Source organism: Cupressus sempervirens, chromosome 4 (genome assembly GCF_028749045.1).
Source record: "Cupressus sempervirens isolate cs-2001-9-10 chromosome 4, ASM2874904v1, whole genome shotgun sequence".
NCBI classification, from domain to species: domain Eukaryota; kingdom Viridiplantae; phylum Streptophyta; class Pinopsida; order Cupressales; family Cupressaceae; genus Cupressus; species Cupressus sempervirens.
The window spans coordinates 675,156,764-675,180,664 of record NC_143121.1 but is presented as its reverse complement, the minus strand read 5'-3'; the positions used below and the strand labels follow the sequence as shown (position 1 = coordinate 675,180,664).

Sequence of the window (23,901 nt, the reverse complement as noted above, 5' to 3'; positions counted from 1 at the left end):
CAATATATAAACTTTCTCAAAGAAAAAAGTGGAAGAAAAATAGAAGAAAACTATATAAACAGAAATATTCGTTAGCTTACAAACTAAGCACGTGTAAGTTTATTCATAAATCAAGGATAAAACAAGTTGTAAAAAACTTCCTTCCTTGAAGGTAGAAATAAGAAAACAAATCTTGCTAGTTTTATTGCACAACACCCAACCCCCTCTTAAGCATAACTAAAGGGGACAAAAACATAACGAAGGAAAAGAGGGAAGAGAGAAATCCCAATAGGAATAAAACCGTCCCTCAAAATATACTTCAGAAAAACATCTTCCAAGGCACAAGAAAAGTGTGGACAGCCATTGAATGATAACAGTCATATTGTTGAATAAAGAACATCCTTTAAAACCAAGATGCAAATCATGATTAATCCGCATAAGTGCCCCCAATGATATTACTCAAATAGTGAGCAGATGGCAAACAAGGCAAAAACATCTATCAATCGAAGATACAAAAGACAAAATATGCATAGGAGCCCCCGAACAATGAATAGATGACAAACAAAGACAAAACATCTACCAATCAAAAATGCACATGAAACATGAATATGTACAAGTGACCCTAATGACACTCTCAACCACATAGATTTTACCATCACACCAAAAGCACATGTTGGTGGTGGAGAGAGATCTCATTGGGGATATAATCGCTACCCCAACACCCCCGCCCCCACCCCTCCTCCACCCCGCCACCCACATGATGGAGTCGGATACAACCATTTAACATGTGGGATTTGTACCCACTACATCCCATGTTGATAATCCAAGCCTATGTGGATGAAGGGTCAAAGGGCTTGAGAGTCGATGACTTGCACACTAATACCATGTAAAATTTTGTACTCTGTTACCTTGTAGGATTTTAGCTAACTTTCAAACAGTAGATCTAGCTAAAAAAGAGAGAAGAAGCATGCAGCCAAAAAAGAAAAATAGAAGACTAAGAACTATAAACTCTTTCTTATTGATTTATATGTGAATATAATTACAATATATAGACTTTCTCAAAGAAAAAAGTGGAAGAAAAATAGAAGAAAACTATATAAACAAGAATATTCCTTAGCTTACAAACTAAGCACGTGCAAGTTTATTCATAAATCAAGGATAAAACAAGTCGTAAAAAACAACCTTCCTTGAAGGTAGAAATAAGAAAACAAATATTGCTAGTTTTATTGCGTAACACCCACCCCCCCCCCTCTTAAGCATAACTAAAGGGGACAAAAACATAAAGAATGAAAAGAGGAAAGAGAGAAAACCCAGTAGGAATAAAATCGTCCCTCAAAATATACTTTAGAAGAACAACTTCCAAGGCACAAGAAAAGTGTGGACGACCATTGAATGATAATTGTCATACTGTTGAATAAAGAACCTCCTTAAAAATCAAGATGCAAATCATGATTAATCTGCATGAGTGCCCCCAACAATACTACTCAAATAGTAAGCAAATGGCAAACAAGGGAAAACATCTATCAATCAAAGATACAAAAGGCAATAATATGCATAGGAGCCCCCGAACAGTGAATAGATGGCAAAAAAAGACAAAACATCTATCAATCAAGAATGCAAATGAAACATGAATATGTACAAGTGACCCTAGTGGCACTCAACCACGTAGATTTTACCATCACACCAAAAGCACGTGTTGGTGGTGGAGAGAGCTCTCATTGGGGATATAATCGCTACGCCAACACCCCCCACCCTCACCCCTCCTCCACCCTACCACCCACATGATGGAGCCGGATACAACCATTCATCATGTGGGATTTGCACCCACTACATACCATGTTGATAATCCAAGCCCGCGTGGATGAAGGTTCAAAGGGCTTGAGAGCCGATGACCTACGCTCTGATACCATGTAAAATTTTGTACTTTGTTACCATGTAAGATTTTAGCTAACTTTCAAACATTAGATCTAGCTAGAAAAGAGAGAAGAAGCATGCAGTAAAAAAAGAAAAATAGAACAAGACTAAGAACTATAAGCTCTTTCTTATTGATTTACATGTCTCATTGGGGATATAATCACTACACCAACACCCCCCACCCTCACCCCTCCTCCAACCCGCCACCCACATGATGGAGTCGGATACAACCATTCATCATGTGGGATTTGCACCCACTACATACCACGTTGATAATCCAAGCCTACGTGGACGAAGAGTCAAAGGGCTTGAGAGCCGATGACGTGCGCTGTGATACCATGTAAAATTTTGTACTCTGTTACCATGTAGGATTTTAGCTAACTTTCGAACATTAGATCTAGCTAGAAAAGAGAGAAGCATGCAGTAAAAAAAGAAAAATAGAACAAGACTAAGAACTATAAACTCTTTCTTATTAATTTACATGTGAATATAATTACAATATATAGACTTCCTCAAAGAAAAAAGTGGAGAAAAAATGGAATAAAACTGTAGAAATTAAAAATATTCCTTAGTTAGCCTAAAACTAGTCAAGTGCATGTTTATTCATAAATCAAGTTGTTAAAAACAACTATCCTTGACCTTGCTAGTTTTATTGCAGTAACACTCACCTGTGCTTAGCCGGAATCCATCTTAAAGTATTTGCACAAATCTCATCATAAGTCACCACTAACCATTGTTACAATAAAATGGATAATGATCTATGAGCTGAAAAGCCTTTCTGTACCAGCCCATAGCCAAGGCAGTACTCCCAGACCAGACTCCGTAGGGTATGTAACATATTCATTATACAAGACATCAACAGATGATTTATCAGTCAGGTTGAAATCCAAACATTGGTGTGAAGTGACAAGAGCACTTATAACTCTGTTGTGTCAAATTAGTTTGCATGTTTGTTGGATCGTGATGCTTGTCATTTGCTTTTTAAATTATTAAGTATTGATCGTTTTGTTGAAAATACGTATGTAGATTATGGGAGATGGATTTCCAAAAATATATATAACCAAGGAGAATACTGTATATTACTGCTCCAGATTGCAAACTGCTTTCAATGGCAAAGCAACTCAATTGTGTGAATTAGAATTTGCTCTAGCAAAGATACCTGGCCATTGCCATTGCTATTCCAAACACATCAAAATTTGCAGTACTATTAGTCAAGGTCATAATAGAAACTGCTGATGCAAGATTAGTGGGTCTTTTAAGAACAAACCACCAAGTAACAAGACTCTGTCAATCTAGAAACTATTCATTACAGAACTTTGTAATAAGTATGTATTATCCAGGAAACAGAAAAGTATAATACAGAATTCAGAAAAAGATCCGAGCATTACTGACTCCATAAATGGTTGCATCAAAAACAAACTTTCCTCTAAGCACACTTCTTTCACTCATGGTTCGGACCTAAAACTCATGTAGTACTTTAGTTCTCCCAAATCTATTATATTAAATTATGAACTAAAATTAACAATTAAGATGACTTTCAAGAAGTTTAAAAGTATTGTGAATGATGACTGCCAGATTCAAGAAGACGTGTGCATATGACACATGTAAGCTTGTTTCTTAATAGAGTTGCACCATGTGAATCAATGTACCCTCCTGCTATAATTTTATTAATTTCTTCAAAAAACGTATAGAGAATTATTTTCTCCATCTACACAGTCCATAGTAGCATGGACATTTAAAACTTGAATTAAGAATGAATCGGCTAAACTGAAAGCAGGGGCTGCATACAAAATTTATAGACTGCTTGCTCCAATCTTGATAATCCACCTGGGCTATCTGACTACATCCGTAACCAGCCAAGAGAGAAATTATCTGCACCAAATCACCAGTGCCTGCTACTTATTAAATATGATTTCTCTGCTTCAGGGACATTGTATGCAAAAACATTCAAATGATTATAGGGAGCAGAACCAATAATAACCTCTGCCTCTGATTTGTCTGAATATGAGTGCCAGGAGCCTCAACTCAATGCTCAACAGTTTAACTGCAGCCATTAAGGATGAAACACCCATAACAATGCCAACTGCAATACTTGAGTAAAGCTTGTACATGTAAGGCGGTAACATTGTGTCAAAGCATCAAAACATGCCTCTTTCAACCTGTCAATATAACAGTGCCAACACTTGGGTACTACAACTATGGACATTCCTTATGCCTGCAACAAAATTTGACCTATGCATGAACTGAATATGTCATATAGTGCCAGCTGCACTTCCCCTGTACCATGTTCACAACTGATTAGGCTTGACAGGAGTGGAAAAAGTCGAGACAGATATCTCTTGAATGTAGCAATCTTCAATCGTCTAACAGCTTGCAAAGTTGCCACAACCAATGGAGCCCGAGAAGCCAATTCACTCCTCCTTGCAGAATGCAGAGGAATAATCCTGAGTGGTTTTGCACAATCATCATATGATCCAGAAAAGGGTTCAGGTGTTGCTATATTTATGTAAACCTGCAAGACATCTTCACACAATTGTACAAGACGGGATTCTACTTCAATTTCTTTCGCAAGAGTAGGTTTATTGTGTGCCACATGCTGCAACAGTTTAAGGAACGCTTGGTAGGATTCACTCTCCAGGCTAAGTAATGGAGGATCTGGCATCTGGGTGATTGAGTTAAGTTCCTGAAGCTTCAAACGTAGAGAGTAGTCACTGTTCACATTATGTGCATGAATTGCAATGGAATAGGGTATGTCTAGAAGCATCATAATGCTTGCTGCTGAGAGCTGTTCTCCATGCCTATTATGTATCTCCATAATAACCTAAGAACAAGGTAAAAGAATATGCTTTAAAAATCTACAAAAATTAGATCTATATCTTCGACCAAGGCCAAAGTAAATATATGAAATTACTATGTCAAGCACACAGATCATAATCCTGGATCTTTAGCAGCAACCATGATGATCTTTAGCAGTACATGTGGTGTACTATTATGAATTATCAAAAGAGTAGCCTAAAATTCAAACCATTCCCAACTGCATCAAGGTTTATGAAAACCACTGGCTCCGCTGATTTTCATTGCCCATAGACAGAGTATTATACTTTTAACAAGATCAATACCTGGGAGTTGCTAGCAAAATTTAAGGGTCTTCAAGGGAAGCATACTCAAGGGACAAGTATACATCAACTTTAGCTTTGCCAGCAAAAACCATGATGTCCAAAAGAACCATAAGAAAGCAAAATAAAATATATACTAACCTAAAAATGTCTTTACAAAGGACACATTCAAATAAGAGTGCCTATATCAAATCGTCTCTAAGCTATTTTTGCAAAACATTCATACAGAAATATGTTGTGTATATCCTGGAAACAAATAAGTTTGTAAAAATCATATATATATATATATATATATATATATATATATATATATATATATATATAAGTTCCAAAAGTGGTTAAGAAAGTGCTTTTTAAAATGATACACCGAAAACAGATCCCACTTTTATTGACAGGAAGGTGCTCTATTTCAGTTGTTTTCTAAAAATTACAAGAAGCTATAAAGAAAGTATGATAAATATAAGACATGAAATGAAAGTTAGAAACAAAAAGAAAGGAAAGACTAATTGTTGCATACTCCATGTTTTCAACCAGAATAAAGAAAAGTATACCTGGATTAGGAGGAGTTGTACTGCTGTACGACATTTTGCATCAGAGACGGCAAGTCTTAATCTGTCTTCATCCCTATCTTCAGCGTCTTGAGTAGAAACTAGACCATTGACAAATGCAGGATTGTTAGACATTGTAAGATCATCTTCTGCACTTTCTGATGTCTCTATATCAGCCATGATGTAAACAATCTGAGTGAATTCTGGAACTGTTTCTTCAGCTGTTGTTTTCAAAAATGACAAAACCTGTTGCCATTCATCATCGGAAAAGAGACTACCAGCATTATTCATCAAACGAATAAAAGCGGATACACCAATGCCAGCCAAGTTTTGAATGGGTCGCTTTATAATATCAGTTAGATTCTTCAACATGCTCCCAAGTAAAAGATTCACCAGAGAGTAGAACTTGACAAAGAGGTCCACAACAAGTTGCAGTGCCAATGTAAATGTGTCAGAAATCCAAGCATCCTCACTAAGATCAATATATTTATTTTGTATATCATTTGATCCTAAGCTACTTGATACAGGGCCAGAGCCATGTGGAACATAGGAAAATAAGGGGAAAAGCACTGATTCAAACACCCGTTCCCAAAGAGCAAGTGAGAATAGATGCCCATGATGTTGAAGCGTGTCAAAAAGAGTTTGCAATGCACTTTTCCTAATTTCTGGTCGGGGATCAAATGTAAGCTTAGAAAATCCTGTAACCAATGCCATTAAAACAAGTAGGTAATAAGACTAAGAATTCATAATTAGTATAAGTTCCCAAGGAAACTCATTTAAAAGGAAATAGAAACATTGCTAGAGGAATTATCAATTGCAACTCACTAAATTAGTACACAGAAAAAACCACCATTACCTGCTAATAAAGGGAACCAGAAGGACAAATGGTCATCTTTGTCAGTGAATTTTGGGCTGTCTGTGTTTCCGTTGCATCCAGAAACAAGAGGAATGCCAGGTTTTACAAATTTTTCCTTGTCCTTGTTTTTAAAAGAAGATATAAGCCGCCCCTCAGCCAGTTTTAGAGCACAAAAGCGGAGAAATGCTATTGCATTGAGACTAATATCCTTGTTGAATCTGTTGTTCATAAATGCTATCAGACAGTTGACACAATCAGTGAAAGTGGTAGTCTCTGTTTCAATTATGTAAGGGAAGTAATCTCGCACTATTTTTTCAATGGTCTCAAATGCCAAGAGCACAATATTCTTGTGATTATCTGCTGCTGCTATTGTGAATACCTGGAGAGGAATCAAGATTAGCAAAACCAAAGAAACCAAAACCAATATGGAAGCAATATTATATTCATAAGATTTATGAGAGAGAAGTGTATACCTTATAGCATCAACAAAGTTAACAATGCACAGTTCACTAATTGCTAGAAAATGTTTTGCAGCAAGAAAAATAAAGAATGCAGTGAAGGACTGTTTATAGAAAATGATAAACAACTTCAGATATTAAAGTATGAAAGCCAAATAAATAGTTTAAAATACCATGAACATGCTTTTCCATCCTGATTTAATATTGTTGACACGTGCTAAAACCATTTGAGAAACACACCGGATAACTAATTCCCTGATTTCTATGGAGCTGCTCTGTTGAATAACAATCACAAAAGGTTTCATGAATTCATTCTGAAAATTATAATTTGCAAGTTCCTCGCGTTCTAAAAATTTCATTGCTAGCTGCCGTAGAGAATCCATCACAAAAATAGCAATAGAGAGATTTTCTGAGCATCCAACGGTGACAAAGAAACTTGAAAGCACGTTCCAAATACGAGACCAAACTAGCCTGATACGGTTCATATTATAATGCCTGCATGGGCAAAAAAATTGTTTAATCAATGTTGGGCCAAAAAAAATCTTGCATGCATTGAAACTATTTCCCATGTTCCATATCTATATACTTACGCAATTTCCACAATCTTGGTGAGGCTGAAAACTCGAGGATTACTAGGAGAGCGCAGCTCTTCTATTGAGACCTTGCAGAGGGCTTTCACAAAATCAACTATTGCCTCACTGTTCAACCTCTCACTATGAACAAAAATGCAGTTCATCTCAAAATTGCCAATCTGTTCAAGCATGTTCAAGTTGGAAACTAAATTGTTCATCTGCTCTGGGGTTACTATTCCTGAAGCATTCCCCCCAACACCAACACTGTCATATGATCCCCGTCGAGCAATTCTACCTGCTGCTACTGCATATTGGAGCTGACCCGTTCCCTTTCTTTTTTGTGCATGGTAAACAGGTGACAATGGATGCTTGATCTTTTCTAATTCATTTTGTGGCACTGTAAAAAATGTGGCATCTGGAGGAGCACCCTCTCCCAAAAGATGCAGCTGCTCAAATCGAGAGAGACATGTTAAAATGTGTTCCCAGGCCCCTTGGAGATAGTTACCATCTTCATCAGCAATAGTGATAATGGCCTGCAGAACATTTTAAAAGAAATCTTATCAATAATAATCAGCATTTAATTGCAAAACAGGAAATATATACAATGGAACAACTATTAAATTCTTTCTTTAATCTGAACCTAAATGCCTTCTGACAATAAAAGAACTGAGATCTCACCTTTGAGAGTATTAAAGCATCAGAGTAAATGAGATTTATGCATCAGAAAAATGTATTTTTACATAATCATTACTTGCATTTGTGGTAAGAAATTTTTCAGAGCTATGTTGCTTTTTAAATTGATAGAAACAAATTTTTGAAAGGCCCAGACCTTTGTACAACAAAGCATCCAACAGTTAAACAGAACCAGTATCATGAGATATGTCATAAACCAGATCCTTGTCATAGCTATGTTAAGGTTCATTAGAAATTTACAATATAAATCTAGCAACATTTGATACTTAATTCTTTTTTTGAGAAATTAGATGTATGCAGTATGCACACACGTCTGAGTAGTTTTTACACAATTACAATAATCAATGGTAGTCATTTCCTAGCTTAATGTCATAACCCTGCTATACTAAGTTAGAGGGAACCAACCTAGGGCAACAATGTTTAATAAAAGCCCTAGAATAAAAAATATAATAAAATCCTTTATAGGCCCGACCCTCTTGAAAAATCACCTTCCTTCAAGAGCTGTGTCCGTTGAAAAGTGAAACAGTACTTACAAATGCTAAACTGGAAGGTTACAAGGCAAAATGAAAGGAAATATCAATTCGTTTAGGAGCAGTTGCAGAGAAGAGATACAACAGAAAAACATATTAAGCATTACAAACAGAAATTTCATTAGAGAAAAAGGAATAATTCTACTCCTTTGTGCATATTTGAATGGATGTTAATGTCAACATATTTTTGCAGACTTTATCTCCAACATATATATATGCTTATAATAAACATATGCAAGTAAATGTATATTCATGTAATACAATTGACAATATCACACACCTACAATAATCAACCATGTTAGGGAAAGGAACTGCAAGGCAGGGGCACAGTGAAGGAAGATTGCCAGGCAATCCAGGAAAGAAACATTACACTAAACAAATAATAGCCATCTCCAAAGAACACCTAGGCAGAGAAGGAAGTGTGTAGAAAAATCGATGTAATATTGAAAAATATACAACAAATTCATAGACCATTACAAATGCTTCAAACTGAAGCAAAAGTCTTCTAAAAAAAAGAAGACTAAAATAGAATAATAAATAAAACTCCTATGTGACCAATTAATATAATATTCTAAAAAGCTAGCTAAAAATAGCAAAAGGCACTAAAATATTGTATGAATCTAAAATATTCTAATACCCTCCCTTAATGGTCGTTCTATGAGCTACACCAAGTTGCCTCCTAAACTTGGCAAACTTTCTAGACTAAGCAACTTGGTGAATATATTCAGGCTGGTCCTCAATGGGGACATACTACAACATCATTGATCCATCTTCAACAAGCTTATGGAAGAAATGACAATGAAGGTCAACATGCTTGGTCCCATCAATAGAACATCTTGGGGAGATGGTATTGTTGCACTCCAAAGATGAGGTCTGCTAATCTTAATATGGGTCAAGATATCACCATCTGACACCATTTTCTTGGTGTCGTCACTGATTACCCCCTATTATGGATTCTTCTCGTGCTAGTTGTGAAGGAGTGGCTTATTTATAGTACCCAAGTATTACCTTCTCTTGGCTTAATGTTCCTTCCCCTAAAGCCATCCCAAATTCCAGTTTTGAAGAACTAATTACTGGTTGGGGCACTATTGATAATCCATATATGACTCCCTATTCTACGACTATTTTCAAAATTTGGCACTCCTTCATTTTCTCCTTCACCTCTTGCACCGAGACTTGAGTTGGCATATCCTCTTAAAGAATTTGTTTCCTATTGTAGCCTCCCTTCTTGCCACCCTTATCCTTTTTCCTTTGATACTCCTTAGTGGACTTGGCCTAAGGATTGTTTGTACCTTTCTGCTTAACCCTTCGGTGTCTAGCAAACTTGGGTAGATGGAGATCCAACCTTGAGACTTCATTTGACAACCTCAACTATCAAGGATTTAATGTCCACTTCTTCCTTCTATGACCACCTTATTGGGGAAAGAGGCCTCTAAGCAGCCTTGTGCACCTCATATAGAGGATCTAATATCTCCCCATAATCTAAGCATCTCTTGGGAATAACAACCCTAATACCATAGGATCTTATCTAAAATACAGTCAGCTAGCAATATCTTCTCTTTGTAGCCTAAAAATTGTCTATTAATCGAGCTAATGGCTAGGATAAGACTTTGCAATTATGGTCTTGATTTTACCTTTAGGATCATCAGGTTCACGAGTATAATCAAAATCTATTATGTTAAATGCTTGTAACTCATAAGTAGCTTCCCAGGTTGCATGTTACTTTGTATATTTATCAAGGGCTATCAACTTCAGCCTTATGCATTGTCGTCGTCAAGGCTTGTGCCTCTACAATATGTCATAGAATTCTAACAAGATGATCCTATCACTACAATGCCTACGAAGAAGATAGGGTTTGTTATGTAAATTATTTAGTCAAATATACATTGATTTTTGGTTCTAAATGGACCATGTTCCCCAAGGTTCCACAAGTACCACTGCATCCTTTGTCAATTTGTAGCCATGTGTCACCTAACAATTGGTTAATGATTGCATACAAATGCATTAATTACCCTCCTAAAGTAGGTATCTATTTGTGTAACTTTTAGTTGATAGCAATGACCCCATGACCTCTCATCATCTATGTTTTCCCCATTCTTCCCTTCATATCTAGTCTAAGGTGATGTATTGTGACTCATGTAATGAACCATATAACATAAGTCATGTGGAATTTCTTTGTCTCCCTCACCTAGCATATTTGTTCATGGAGTTTTCCTGAAATGTATTACTGCCCCTTTAATAATGGCAATAATGTAATAGTTCATCTAGGGGTTAGAGTGTATAGACTCTTCCTTGCCAAATACCTTGTTCAACATAATGACCATATCTTGTACGAGCTCTTTAAGCTCACTCCTATGAATGTGGTCACTTACCTTATTAACAAATCTCCTAGGCCAACTCAACAAATAATGATTTTCTTACTTCCTTCTATTTGTATTGGCAAGGTGCTTCACCTTCTAGTGTAATTACACTACCGCCATATATTGAGAAATTTTGAATGTGTGACACTGCCCTTAGGTATAGGTCCACCACTAAATTCCATTTCTCATTTGCGCACCATCTAGTAGATTGGTTATGGTGGGTAGCAATTGTGAGGATCAGCTCAAGGGATTGGACCACCTGAGAAAAAAATAGTGACCTCCACTCATCCTGATTACCTCACTTGGTTATAGAATTCGGAGCTAGGAAGATTGTTGGCATTTATCCAAATTGCTTTCAAATTTCTGTCCTATCTTTGTGTCTATTATATAGTTAACCGTGCTCTCTATCTTTTAGAGGCCATGAGCTGCCTTTGGTACATATACTTCATGGTTACTAGAGTTTTTTTTTTCCAATATTTGCTTCCTGCTTAGTCTTCCTCCTACCCTCCAGGAATATCACTACAACCTCTACTTCAGCCATATAAAAGATGGATCTTGGAAGGGAACAAAAAAAATAGTCACTACAAGTCCCTTACAGAACAATTTCACTCTTTCCAAAAGCAATGTAGGTAGGCTCTGAGATCCATGAACCCAACATGAAGGTTTTGTTAGAAAGTAAAGTCCACCAAGATAACTGAGAAGGGGGGTGATTAGTTATGCGCTTAAAACAACTCTTGATGTCTTTATTAATTCTTAAACATGTAAATAGTAGATGCAACAACCATAGAAAGATAACCATGTACAATAACACCAAATATGTTAACTAGGGAAATCCTTGATCAGAGGGAAAACCCCATTGGAAATGATGCCCACGAGATGATGTACTAATATAAAAGTTCCTTGTGAAAGGATAGACCCTGTTAGGAGTCAATGAAATACAATCAGTACATAGAGTCCCTTTTTGGAGACTTTGAATCCATATTAGGAAATACCAACCCTGTTAGGAGTTGGGCCAACCTTGCTAGGAGATGAAAGAAGGACAACTGAACCCACTATCCAAATAGCCTCGGAAACAGTCTTCACTAGACAATCTTCTGGATAAGCATATCCAAGATCTCTGAACTAACTAAATAGAAACTCCTTTGCCAATACAGTTCCTTTGAAGCTCACAATACATCAATACACATCAATCTTTACTCTGATCAAAAGATATTTGCATTCAAGTTTGCTCAACCAAACATTGCATTGCATATGACCGCATATAATCACACTTATGACTACAACCAAGGAAATGATCTTTCCTTTATACCAAGTCCTAATAACAAGTATTGAGTCGGCCTTGAGGCTTTCCCAATTTACAATAAGAATATAGGATGTCTTTAAGATATTATATTACACGTTACATTACAATTATACTCTTTCCACAATGATTTTTACAATAGTCGGCTCACAAGAAATAGAACTCTAAACAATCTTCAATAAGTCGACTTAAACTGCATATCTCATTTCGCTTTCTAAACCATAGCATCCTTAACATGTCTCTGACCTTCCTTCCTCCAAGCTTGCTTAACCAAATTCCATCTCTTTCAAAAGATACAATTGATTTACTAGCAACTACTTTCGAAAAACTGTCTCTAAAAACAACCTCCACAAAAGTTTGCATAACTCTACGAAAACTGCAAGTCTCTTTTCGCAAACATCGACATAGGATCAAAACAAGCTCCTGAAGCTACCCTCAAGTGTGCATAACATACGTCATTTGCCGTTGACAGCGCCAAATAATTATTCCTTTGTAACTCTAGAATTCTTCACTGAATAAGGTGTATGTTGACATTAATGATACTTTGTCATAAATGCAACACAATCTCTGAATCATGTCTCCAACATTGCTAACATACTCCCCCATAGGAATACCATCAGCGTTCATGCTAACAATCTCCCCCTTTAGCATTGATGGCAACATAGATGAAAAACATTTATGGTCATAGGAAATAGTACTCTAGACAGTCTTTAATACATTGGCTTAAACTCATATCTGATTTCGCTATCTCAACCATAGCATGCTCAACATGTCTCTGACCTCGTTCCAAGTTCACTTAACCAGATTCCATCAACTGATTTACCAGCAACTACTTTCCAGAAACTGTCTCTGAAAGCAACCTCCAGAAAACTTCGCATAACTCTGCCAAAACTGCAAATCTCTTTTCACGAACATAGACAGCATCAAAATAGGCTCTTGAAGCTACCCTCAAGTGCGCATAACATACATCATTGACCGTTGACAACCCAAAACAATTCTTCCTCTGTAACTGTGGAATTCTTCACAAAATAAGGTGTATGTTGACATCAATGACAAACTCGGTCATGAATGCAACACATAAGCATCTAAATCATGTCTCCAACATTGCTGACATGCTCCCCCATAATTATACCATCAGCATTCATGCTAACAATCTCCCCTTTGGCATTGATAGCAACATAGATGGAATACATCTAAGTTCTATGAATACCAAATATATTTCTTCTACATCTGCCTTTGCTCCCCCATTCATGTTGCCCATGAATATAAACATACATCTCAATCTCAAACAGGTTGTAAAGAGTTATTCATGTTCAAGTCACAACCATACAGTAAACAACGTAAGGAAGGTGTTAATCTCCCCCATACATCAATCAATACATTATTCTCTCCTCAAATGATGCTTTCTCATTTCTCCCAAAGTATGTTTCTCATGTGATATTCTTCTCTCCCCCATTGACATCAATGACAAAGGTATAATTATGTCAATTCTCTAAGTTCAATCCTTTCCTAAACAATTTGTTCAAGCTAAAGTATCCAAAGACACTGTTAAATACCAATACCAAGAATCCTCAATGACTCATCTCAAACATAGATACTCCCCCATAGGTGAAGCATCAAGCATCCAATCCAAATAAAGAAATAGTGCTCTGCTATCAATTGGACTAATGCATTCTTTGCATCTCCCTGCAATAGGTTGGGGCATAACCCCAAGCATGTCTCTCAAGTACTCAAATGTGTCCTTAGCCAAAGGTTAGCAAATATGCCTGTTATTTGCTCCTCTGTGCTAACATATTCCATTCTGATTTCTTTCTCTGCAACTTACTCTCTCAAAAATGAATAATTAATAGATATGTGTTTTGTCTTTGAATGTAAAACTAGATTCTTTGACATATTCACTATACTTGTATTATCATAATGTCCGATAATAGGTTTAGTAAACTCAATTCCAATGTCTTTCAGCATCTGCTTCATCCAAATAATCTGATTACAACTATTTGTTGCTACTATATACTTTGCTTATGTTGTACCATGTGAAATGCAATCATGTTTCTTACTCAACCAAGAAACTAATCTTCCTTTCAAAAAGAATGCTACACCACTAGTGCTCTTTTTGTCATCTACACTGCCTAACCTATCAGCATCTGTGTGCACACATAATGTAAAATCTTGTGATCTATCATACCATAAACCATAATCAGGTGTGCCTTTCAAATATCTAAAAATTCTTTTTACTACTGCAAGATGTGTCTCTTTAGGATCTGCCTAAAATCTTGCCACAATTCCAACTACATTGGCTATATGAGGTCTAGTATGTGTCAAATATTGCAATTCGCCAATTATAGATATGTACTTCTTTTGCTCTGTACTAGGGGATTCATCTTTACTAGATAACTTACATCCAGTTACGATAAGCATTTCAATAGGTTTACAACTTTCCAAACCAAATCTTTTCAACAAATCTCTAAGATACTTCACTAGTGATATGAAGATTCCATCTTTGTTCTGTACAATTTGCAACCCCAAGAAGTATTTCATCTATCCAATCATTCTCATCTCAAATTCCTTCTTCATTTCTTTTGAATGTGTCTTACTAGCTTCATCATTACCTTCAAAGATAACGCCATCCACAAATACTACAACTATCAACAAACCATCATCATTCTTTCTCAAATACAAGTTACTATCAGCATTACATTTCACAAATCCCAAATTTGTCAAATATTTATCCAACCTTGCATACCAAGCTCTAGGTGGTTGGTTTAGTCCATATAATGCCTTCTTTAATTTGCTAACCATATCCTTCTCATCTGTCAAAGGAAAACCATCAAGTTGTTCAATGTATACTTCTTCAAGTTCTTCATGCAAAAAAGTTGACTTGGCATCTATTTGATGAACTTTAAAGTTCTTGTTAGCTACATCTGCCAAAAACATTCTCATTGCTTCTAATCTAGCAACAAGTACAAATATTTCTTCAAAATCAATTCCTTATTGTGAATATCCTTTATGTACCAATCTTGCTTTGTTTCTCACAACTTCAGCTTGTTCATTCATATTGTTTCTAAATACCCATTTAGTTCCAATAATATTCTTATCTTTAGGTCTAGGAACCAATTCTCATTTCTTGTTCTTTTCAATTTGCTCTAATGCTTTTTTCAAAGCTTTAATCCAATAATCATCTTTACAAGCTTCATAAACATTATTAGGCTCAACTTGAGAAATCAAACACAAGTCTTCTTACCTTGTTTCTTGTCATAACTCCTTTGTTCACACTTCCAATGCTCTATTCAGCAAGGTGATTCTTTGCCACATTTCTGTTAGGTGTCACTTGTTCAACTCTAATTTTTGCGCTTGGTTCAGACAAGGTTCTTCTCTTTGTATTTCTCCTTGTAGTACAGTCTGCAAATCGGTTTTGGTTTCATAAAACAATTCCTACTCAATATTCTTATTGTTAGTCCTTTGATTATTCTCTCCATCAGAATCATAATCAAGTATCTTTTCTTGTATTTTGAACTTTTCATCAACTTTCACATTAGCACTTTCAACAATAGACTTCAATCTTTGATTAAAACATTTGTATGCTCTACTTTACAATGAATATCCAAGGAACATTCCTTTATCACTTCTAGCATCAAACTTTCCAATGTCATCATCTCTTTTAATATAACATTTGCTTCCAAAGATTCCAAAGTATTTCACAGTAGGTGCATGTCCAAACCAAAGTTCATAAGGTGTCTTACCATTGTGTGTCTAATCTACACTCTATTCATAGTGTATATTGTTATATTCACTGCTTCTCTCCAAAAGATATGTGATACACTATTCTCAAACATCATTGCTCTAGCTGCTTCTATCATTGATTTGTTCTTTCTTTCTCTCATTTGAAATAAATTCTCCTCTATCAGATCTCCAACATTTGGTCTTCAAACCAAATTCATTTTCAACTCTACTTTTAAATACCTTGAATTTCTCAAAAGCTTCAGATTTATCTCTAAGAAATGCAACCCACATCATTCTAGTGAAATCATCAATAAGAAGCATGAAATACCTTTCACCATAAAATGCTCTGGTTCTTGTAGGACCACTCAGATCTATGCATACAATCTCCAACTTTGTTGAAGTAGTAAATGTCTTACTTGAAAATGAACTTTTTTTCTGCTTTGCCATTATACACACTTTGCCCAACATGTTAGTAGGTTTCACAATCTTAGGCAAATCTCTAACTGCAGATGTAATAGTGACCTTCACAATATTATCAAAGTTGTTATGACAAAATCTCTTATGCCATAACCAACTATCATCCACTTTAGCAACTAAACATGTCATTTCAATAGGGTTCAACTGAAATACATTACCTCTTGTCCTCGTACCAGTACCAATCAATTTGTCATCTTTACCCTTGATAATGCAAGTCTTCTCTATAAACTGCAATTGATATCCCTTGTCAACAAGTTGTCCAACACAGAATAGATTATGTTTCAAACCATGCACAAAATAGACATCATCGGTATTAGTATTTCCATCAAGTATAATAGATCATTTTATTTTTATGTGACACGTTGCATTATTTCCAACTGTGACTACTCATTTGTCATAACTATTGAATTCAACAAACTTCTTCAAATCTCCAGTCATATGATGGGAACAACCACTATCTATAATCCAATCAACCTTTTTCTTTTCAATTTGTGACACTAGTGCCTTTTTTCTCTTATTTCTTTTTTTTCAAGGCTTTCTTTTGTGATAGCAACATATCCTATTTCATCATCCTCTTTATCACTATCATCCAAGAAATTTACCATCTTAGAATCAACTTCACCATCCTCATCAACATAGAAAAAATCCTTAGGTATTCTTGACTTATAGGGTTTTCTAGGCTTAAAATTCTTTTCTCTTTTAGGACATTTAGAAGAATAATGACCAAGTTCTTTACATGTACAACAAACAAGAATTTTGTTACCTTTAGGTTCTCTCTTCGTAAGCAGGGCAAGTTCTTCAATCTTCTTATCTTCAACCTCTTTCGCTTGACTAGTACTGGCATAATCTTCACTTAAGCTCCACTCCCTATGAATATCGATTTGACCTTTTGTACACCAAAAGTTGTCTCCACTCTACGCAGTTCTTCATTTTGTCTCATCCATAATTCATATGACTCAAATCTTACAAGAAGAGTTTTCTTTGTAAAGTTCGGTGTGCAGGGAATAACTTGTTCAATCATTTGTACTCTCTAATGATAAGCAGGTGTCAAGATCTTCAAAATTTTCCACACAATCTCATCTTTTGTTTTAGATCCACCACAACTTCTGATTCCAATAATCTGTGATATTCTAGCAAACTAACCTCTTGTACTCTTCATCTTCATGCATCTTTGTATCTTGAAACATACATATCCAACTCTGTAATCTAGCCTTCTTAGCATGTTCATCACCTTCAAATATTTTCTATAAAGCATTCCAAATCTCATTAGCAAGTCTTAAAGATTTTATCTCTCCATATTTTGTTTCAAGAAGAGCTGATAAGTGTGCTTCTCTAGCAAGCATATTCTGCATGAACAGGTTTTATTTCATATTCTTCACACTTGGTAAGCTTGTCTTCTTTTATCACCTCCTTTACATTTGATGTAACTAGCCAATATTCTGAACCCATGCACAACATGTGACTTCATCTTTTCCTTCTAGCTGTTATAATCAATTCCATCAAACTTCGAACTTTCCTTTCGAACTTTCTTTTCTAACATAAAAAGCCATGGATCTCCTCAAGTTATTAAACTTCTCTTTCAAGGACTTGATGCTCTGATAACAATTGTTAGAAAGTAAAGTCCACCAAGATAACTGGGAGGGGGGTAAATCAGTTATATGCTTCAAACAACTCTCATCGCCTTTATTAATTCTAAAATATGTAAATAGTAGATGCAACAACCATAGAAAGATAACCATGCACAAGAACACCAGATATGTTAACAAGAGAAAACCTTGATCAACAGGAAAGCCCTCGTGGGTATGATGCCCATAAGATGATGTACTAATATAAAAGTTCCTTATGAAAGGTTAGACCCTATTGGGAGTCAACGAAATACAACCCGTACATGGAGTCCCTGTTAGGAGATTTCAACCCTATTAGGAGTTGAAAGGAGGATAGTCGAACCCACTGTCCAAATAGCCTTAGAAACAATCTTCGCTAGACAATCTTTCGGATAAGCATATCCAAGATCTCTGAACTGACTAAACAGCAACTCATTTGCCAATACAGTTCCTTTGAAGCTCACAATATATCAATCCACATCAATCTCTACTCTGATCGAAAGATATGCGCATTCAAGTTCGCTCAACCAAACATCACAATACATATGACCACATATGATCGCACTTATGATTACAACCAAGGCAACAATCTTTCCTTTACACCAAGTCCTAATAACAAGTATTGAGTTGGCCTTGAGGATTTCCATATTTACAATAATAAGATAGATGTCTTTAAAATATTATATTACAATTATACTCTTTCCACAATGATTTTTACAATAGTCAGTTCATAGGAAATAGTACTCTAGACAGTCTTCAATACATTGGCTTAAACTACATATCTGATTTTTCTATCTCAACCATAGCATGCTCAACATCTCTCTAACATTTTTCCAAGTTTGCTTAACCAAATTCCATCAGTTCATTTACCAACAACTGCTTTCAAAAAACTGTCTCTGAAAGCAACCTCTAGAAAACTTCACATAACTCTGCCAAAACTGCAAATCTCTTTTTGCAAACATAGACATAGCATCAAAACGGACTCCTAAAGCTACCCTCAAGTGCGCATAACATACGTCATTGACCATTGACAACACAAAACAATTCTTCCTCTATAATTGTGGAATTCTTCACAAAATAAGGTGTATGTTGACATCAATGACAAACTCGGTCATAAATGCAACACATAAGCATCTAAATCATGTCTCCAACATTGCTAACATACTCCCCCATAGCAATACCATCAGCATTCATGCTAACAATCTCCCCTTTGGCATTGATGGCAACATAAATGAAATACATCTAAATTCCATGAATACCAAATATATTTCTTTCTCATTTTCCTTTGCTCCCCCATTCATGCTGCCCATGAATGTAAACGTACATCTCAATCTCAAATAGGTTGTAAAGAGTTATTCATGTTCAAGTCACAACCATACAGTAAACAGCATAAGGAAGGTGTTAATCTCCCCCATACATCAATCAATACATTATTCTCTCCTCAAATGATGCTTTCTCATTTCTCCCAAAGTATGTTTTTCATGTGATATTCTTCTCTCCCCCATTGACATCAATGGCAAAGGTATCATTATGTCAATTATTTAAGTTCAATCCTTTCCCAAACAATCTGTTCAAGCTAAAGTATCCAAAGACACTATTAAATACCAATACCAAGAGTCCTCAAGACTCAGCTCAACCATAGATACTCCCCTATAGGAGAAGCATAAAGCATCTAGTCCAGATAAAGAAACAGTCCTCTACTACTAATTGGACTGATGCATTCTCTGCATCAACTATTCTGTAGTAGGTTGAGGCATAACCCCAAGCATCTCAAGTACTCAAATGTGTCCTTGGCCAAAGATTTAGTAAATATGTCTTCTATTTGCTCCTTTGTGCTAACATATTCCAAACTGATTTCTTTCTCTTGAACTTTCTCTCTCAAAAAGTGATACTTAATAGATATATGTTTTGTCTTTGAATGTACAACTAGATTCTTTGACATATTGTACTTATATTATCACAATGTATGCTAATAGGTTTAGTAAACTCAATTCCAATGTCTTTCAACATCCACTTCATCCAAATAATATGATTAAAATTATTTGTTGTTGCTATAAAGTTTGCTTTTGCTGTACTATGTGAAGTGCAATCATGTTTCTTGCTCAGCCAGAAAACTAATCTTCCTCCCAAGAAGAATGCTCCACTATTGGTGCTCTTTTCATCATATACTGCCCGCCCAATCAGCATCTGTGTATGCACATAATGTGAAATCTTGTGATCTGTCATACCATAAACCATAATCAGGTGTGCCTTTCAAATATCTGAAAATTTCTTTTTCCTGCTGCAAGGTTTCTCTTTAGGATCTGCCTAAAATCTTGCCACAATTCCAACTGCATTAGCTATATGAGGTTCAGTATGTGTTAAATATTGCAATCCGTCAATTATAGATATGTACTTCTTTTGTTCCGCACTAGGGGATTCATCTTTACTAGATAACTTACATCCAATTACCACAAGTGTTCCAACAATGATGCTTTGATCTTCTAATCCTCTTTCACAGCCCTAAACTTCTGTTTGACCTTACAAATTCATACACTCCTTGCCAAAACAAATAATTGTTGACTCAGATGAGGAACTACCTCCGAGGGCTTAAGGATGAATTCTTTACCATCTTTATACACTAGATATGTGTTCTTGTACCCATCATGCATTGTCCTTCTCATGAACTATCAAGGTCTCCCTAATAGGATATGACATGTCATTGGCACCACATCACACAACACCTGTTCCTTATACTCTGCAATAGAAAACTCTACATAAGCATGCTCCCTAATCACAAGGCTTTGTTCATCACTCACCCAAGAGGCTCTATAGGGTCTAGGGTGCGCAAACCATAGTTACGGACTCTGTGAGTCCAAGCAAAGCTCTACAAGTCCAAGCCACAATCTACATATCCGAGAAAAATGGCCTCTGGACTCGGACTCAGCATATCCTAGCCATGTCTCGGCATGGACTCTCCAGACTCGCAGAGTCTCGAGCTCAAGACTCTCTAGCAACAAGACTCATAAAGTGCAAAAAATAATAAAATAAAGGGTTAAGTGAATAGTTTATGCTTTGTATAACATCTATTTTACCTATAAAGGTCATTCCATCCTTTTCTAATGCTTGTGATAGAGAGAAAAGAGTTAGAGAAGAGTATAGGGGTTTTGAGAGAGAAATTAGCAAACTGGTTGGCTCTCCCATTTCGATTGTTGATTGTTTGTGCAACTTTGTACCTTGTACTTAAGTATTGAGAGGAGTTAAAGGAAGCATTGGAGGAGGCTTCCATTGTTTGTCCAATAAATTGAATGATCTTGTCTTTGTAGTTTGTTCACTACAACCTTCGCCTTCTCCATAGACAGATCCAAGGCACCGATATATCACCGATTGTATTAGAGATTTCTAATCCACATGCAGAGTGGAACACAAAGATTGTTGATCCTATCTTCAATGATGAATACGTGGAGTGAGTTGATTAGGTGGATTGGGAGGCAGAGGCAGTGGACGAGGCTACAGCACAAGGAGATTGAGTACAGGACCCTGAGGCTAGGAGTGATGGACCCGAGTTTGATAATGAGGATTATATGGGTGTGGATGAGGATGACAATGCCCCCGAGGTTCAGCCTCGAACACAGGGAGAGAAGATAGCTCTAAAGTCTTCCATGACATATCTTAGGCGTGTTCGTTGGAGGGCATAGGCTACTATGAGCCTTAGTCTTCTACACTCTAGCTGACATTTTGATATGTGTTTTGAACTTTTGATTCCATGGATTTTATATATTGTAGACATTTGACAGTGACACTATGGTTAACTTTATATTATGTTATTTTCCTTCAGAAATTCGCTTTTATACTTATGTGATCTATGCAAAATTGTGTATGAGTGTTAAGTAGCTTCTATTTATCTCAATTATTTTGTGTTTGATGTTAATTGACTAAATGATGCATGAAAAAATCTCTAGATCCTTAAAAAATCTTTGAATTTCATGGGTTTTTCGATTTTCCAAGTCCTTGCCGAGTCCTGGCCGAGTTCGATCACCGAGTCTAAGTTCGAGCCCAATTTTGACTTTCCGAGTCAGAGGTGAGGCCAAGTCCCGTAACACTAGTGCAAACCTCTTCAAATGCAATCTCTTAACCATTTCATAGGAAATTCCGCTGTCAAAAGAAGCTGAATTTATCATCATCTTGCATATCTTACCTTGACTCAAACAATGAGTCCTAGAGATTGAAACCTCTGGTTTCTTTGGCTATGATAGAACGGATCCCTTTCTCACCATGAGAAAGTCTTCTTCAATGTATGGATCCAACTCAACAAATTTGCCCCTCATTGCTTTCTTCCTCTCCTACACCTTGTGTCAACGTCACTCTTATCAAACTTCTTGGTATCTCTTTCAGGACATTTGTGGAAAGGGATGCCCTTCTTCCCCCATAGCTATAACACTTTCTAATGAATGAGCTTGTTCCTCTACCTCCATCAAATCTTCCACCACCTATGTCCACTACTTTGTTCACACATAGGCTCCTTGTCTTTATCTTTATTGCTCTACCCCTGACTTTGATTATTCTTGTTGCCTCTACCCCTGTTTGCATAACTTCTTCGACTTCCTTGCCTCTCTTGTTTCTTCTTCAACTAGTCCTCATCCCTAATGGCTAACTTGTAACATTCTTCCACATTACTAGGTGCATTAAAACTAACTTCATCTTGAATATTGAATATCAGCCCACCTAGGTACTTGTCACTTTCTCCTCTTCATCGTGTGCAACCCTGATGTCTAGCTTGTGGAACTCCTCGATGTACCTTTGGACATCCATGTCCTTTTGCCTCAAACTTTGGAAATTCATGTATAACTGCACGTTGTAGTCTTTAGGAAGGAATTTCTCCCTCATCTTGTCCATCATTCTTGGCCATGAAGTGATCCTAGGCAATTTCTTCTTCCACCTATTTGCTTGTAAGCAATCCCACATTAGCAATGCATGCCCTTTCAATCTAGACTTGGCAATTGTAACCTTCTGATCATCTTCACAATCAAAGAAATTCTCAACAACACTGAACTAATCAATTAATTCTTCATCATTCATCCTACCATCATACACATATCTGACTTCCCTTTGTAATCACTTGCCTGAATGGCTTTGACAAACTTAGCCATCCTTGCATCCTCAGGGTCTAACTCTTCCCTTGGTGCTCTTTCTTCTTCTTCTTCATCAGGATCTTCTTGTTCATTGTCTCCCTTCTTATTCATTTGCCTCTTCGTCTTTTCCAACTCTACTTTCAAGTTCCTATTATCTTCTACTTGTTGTGCCACAATCTCAGCAAGTTAAGCATTGGTCATTCTTGGAGGCATTCCTTGATCCTCTTCTCCAAATATTTCAAACGCTTCTTCAGCCATATACTCCTATCCTTCTCCCAAAGGACTCTTACTATGTGCTCTGATACCACTATGATGCAAAGCAATCTGGGATGTTTTAATTTCAAACCAAACTTGACAAAATGCTTCAATATTGTGTTATTTCACAATGCAACAAATGGCTCAAAAGAGCCAAACTAGGAACATAACCTTCCCAATAGCCCACAATGGTTGTAAGGGCTTCTACTTACCCAATCCAACCAACAAAATCAAATTTCAAAGTTCCAAGTGCCCAACTTATAGCCAAACCCAAAATGCCATCCCAATAGGCCTAATTCCCTATTAGGTCTGTAGACTGTTTTTCACACTTTTCTCAAAAAAATTCAGAATGACTCAAAACAAATTAGGGATTCTGACACAAATTTGGCTTATCTATAACATATCAAA

The 23,901-nt window shown here is 36.4% G+C and overlaps 1 protein-coding gene across 1 annotated transcript in view; it reads right to left on the bottom strand.

Annotated features, from left to right (window-relative positions):
• Window positions 1-3,529: 3,529 nt before the first annotated feature.
• Window positions 3,530-23,901, bottom strand: part of LOC149563061 (brefeldin A-inhibited guanine nucleotide-exchange protein 2-like) — a 57,122-nt gene continuing 36,750 nt past the window's right edge. Inside the window, exons 7-11 of the mRNA XM_089826476.1 lie at window positions 7,462-7,976; window positions 7,045-7,366; window positions 6,414-6,792; window positions 5,561-6,255; window positions 3,530-4,714 (exon numbers count right to left, since the gene is read on the bottom strand). Of these exons, the coding sequence (XP_089682602.1) occupies window positions 4,103-4,714; window positions 5,561-6,255; window positions 6,414-6,792; window positions 7,045-7,366; window positions 7,462-7,976 (2,523 nt within the window). The 3' untranslated portion in view covers window positions 3,530-4,102. The remainder of the gene's footprint in view (window positions 4,715-5,560; window positions 6,256-6,413; window positions 6,793-7,044; window positions 7,367-7,461; window positions 7,977-23,901) is intronic.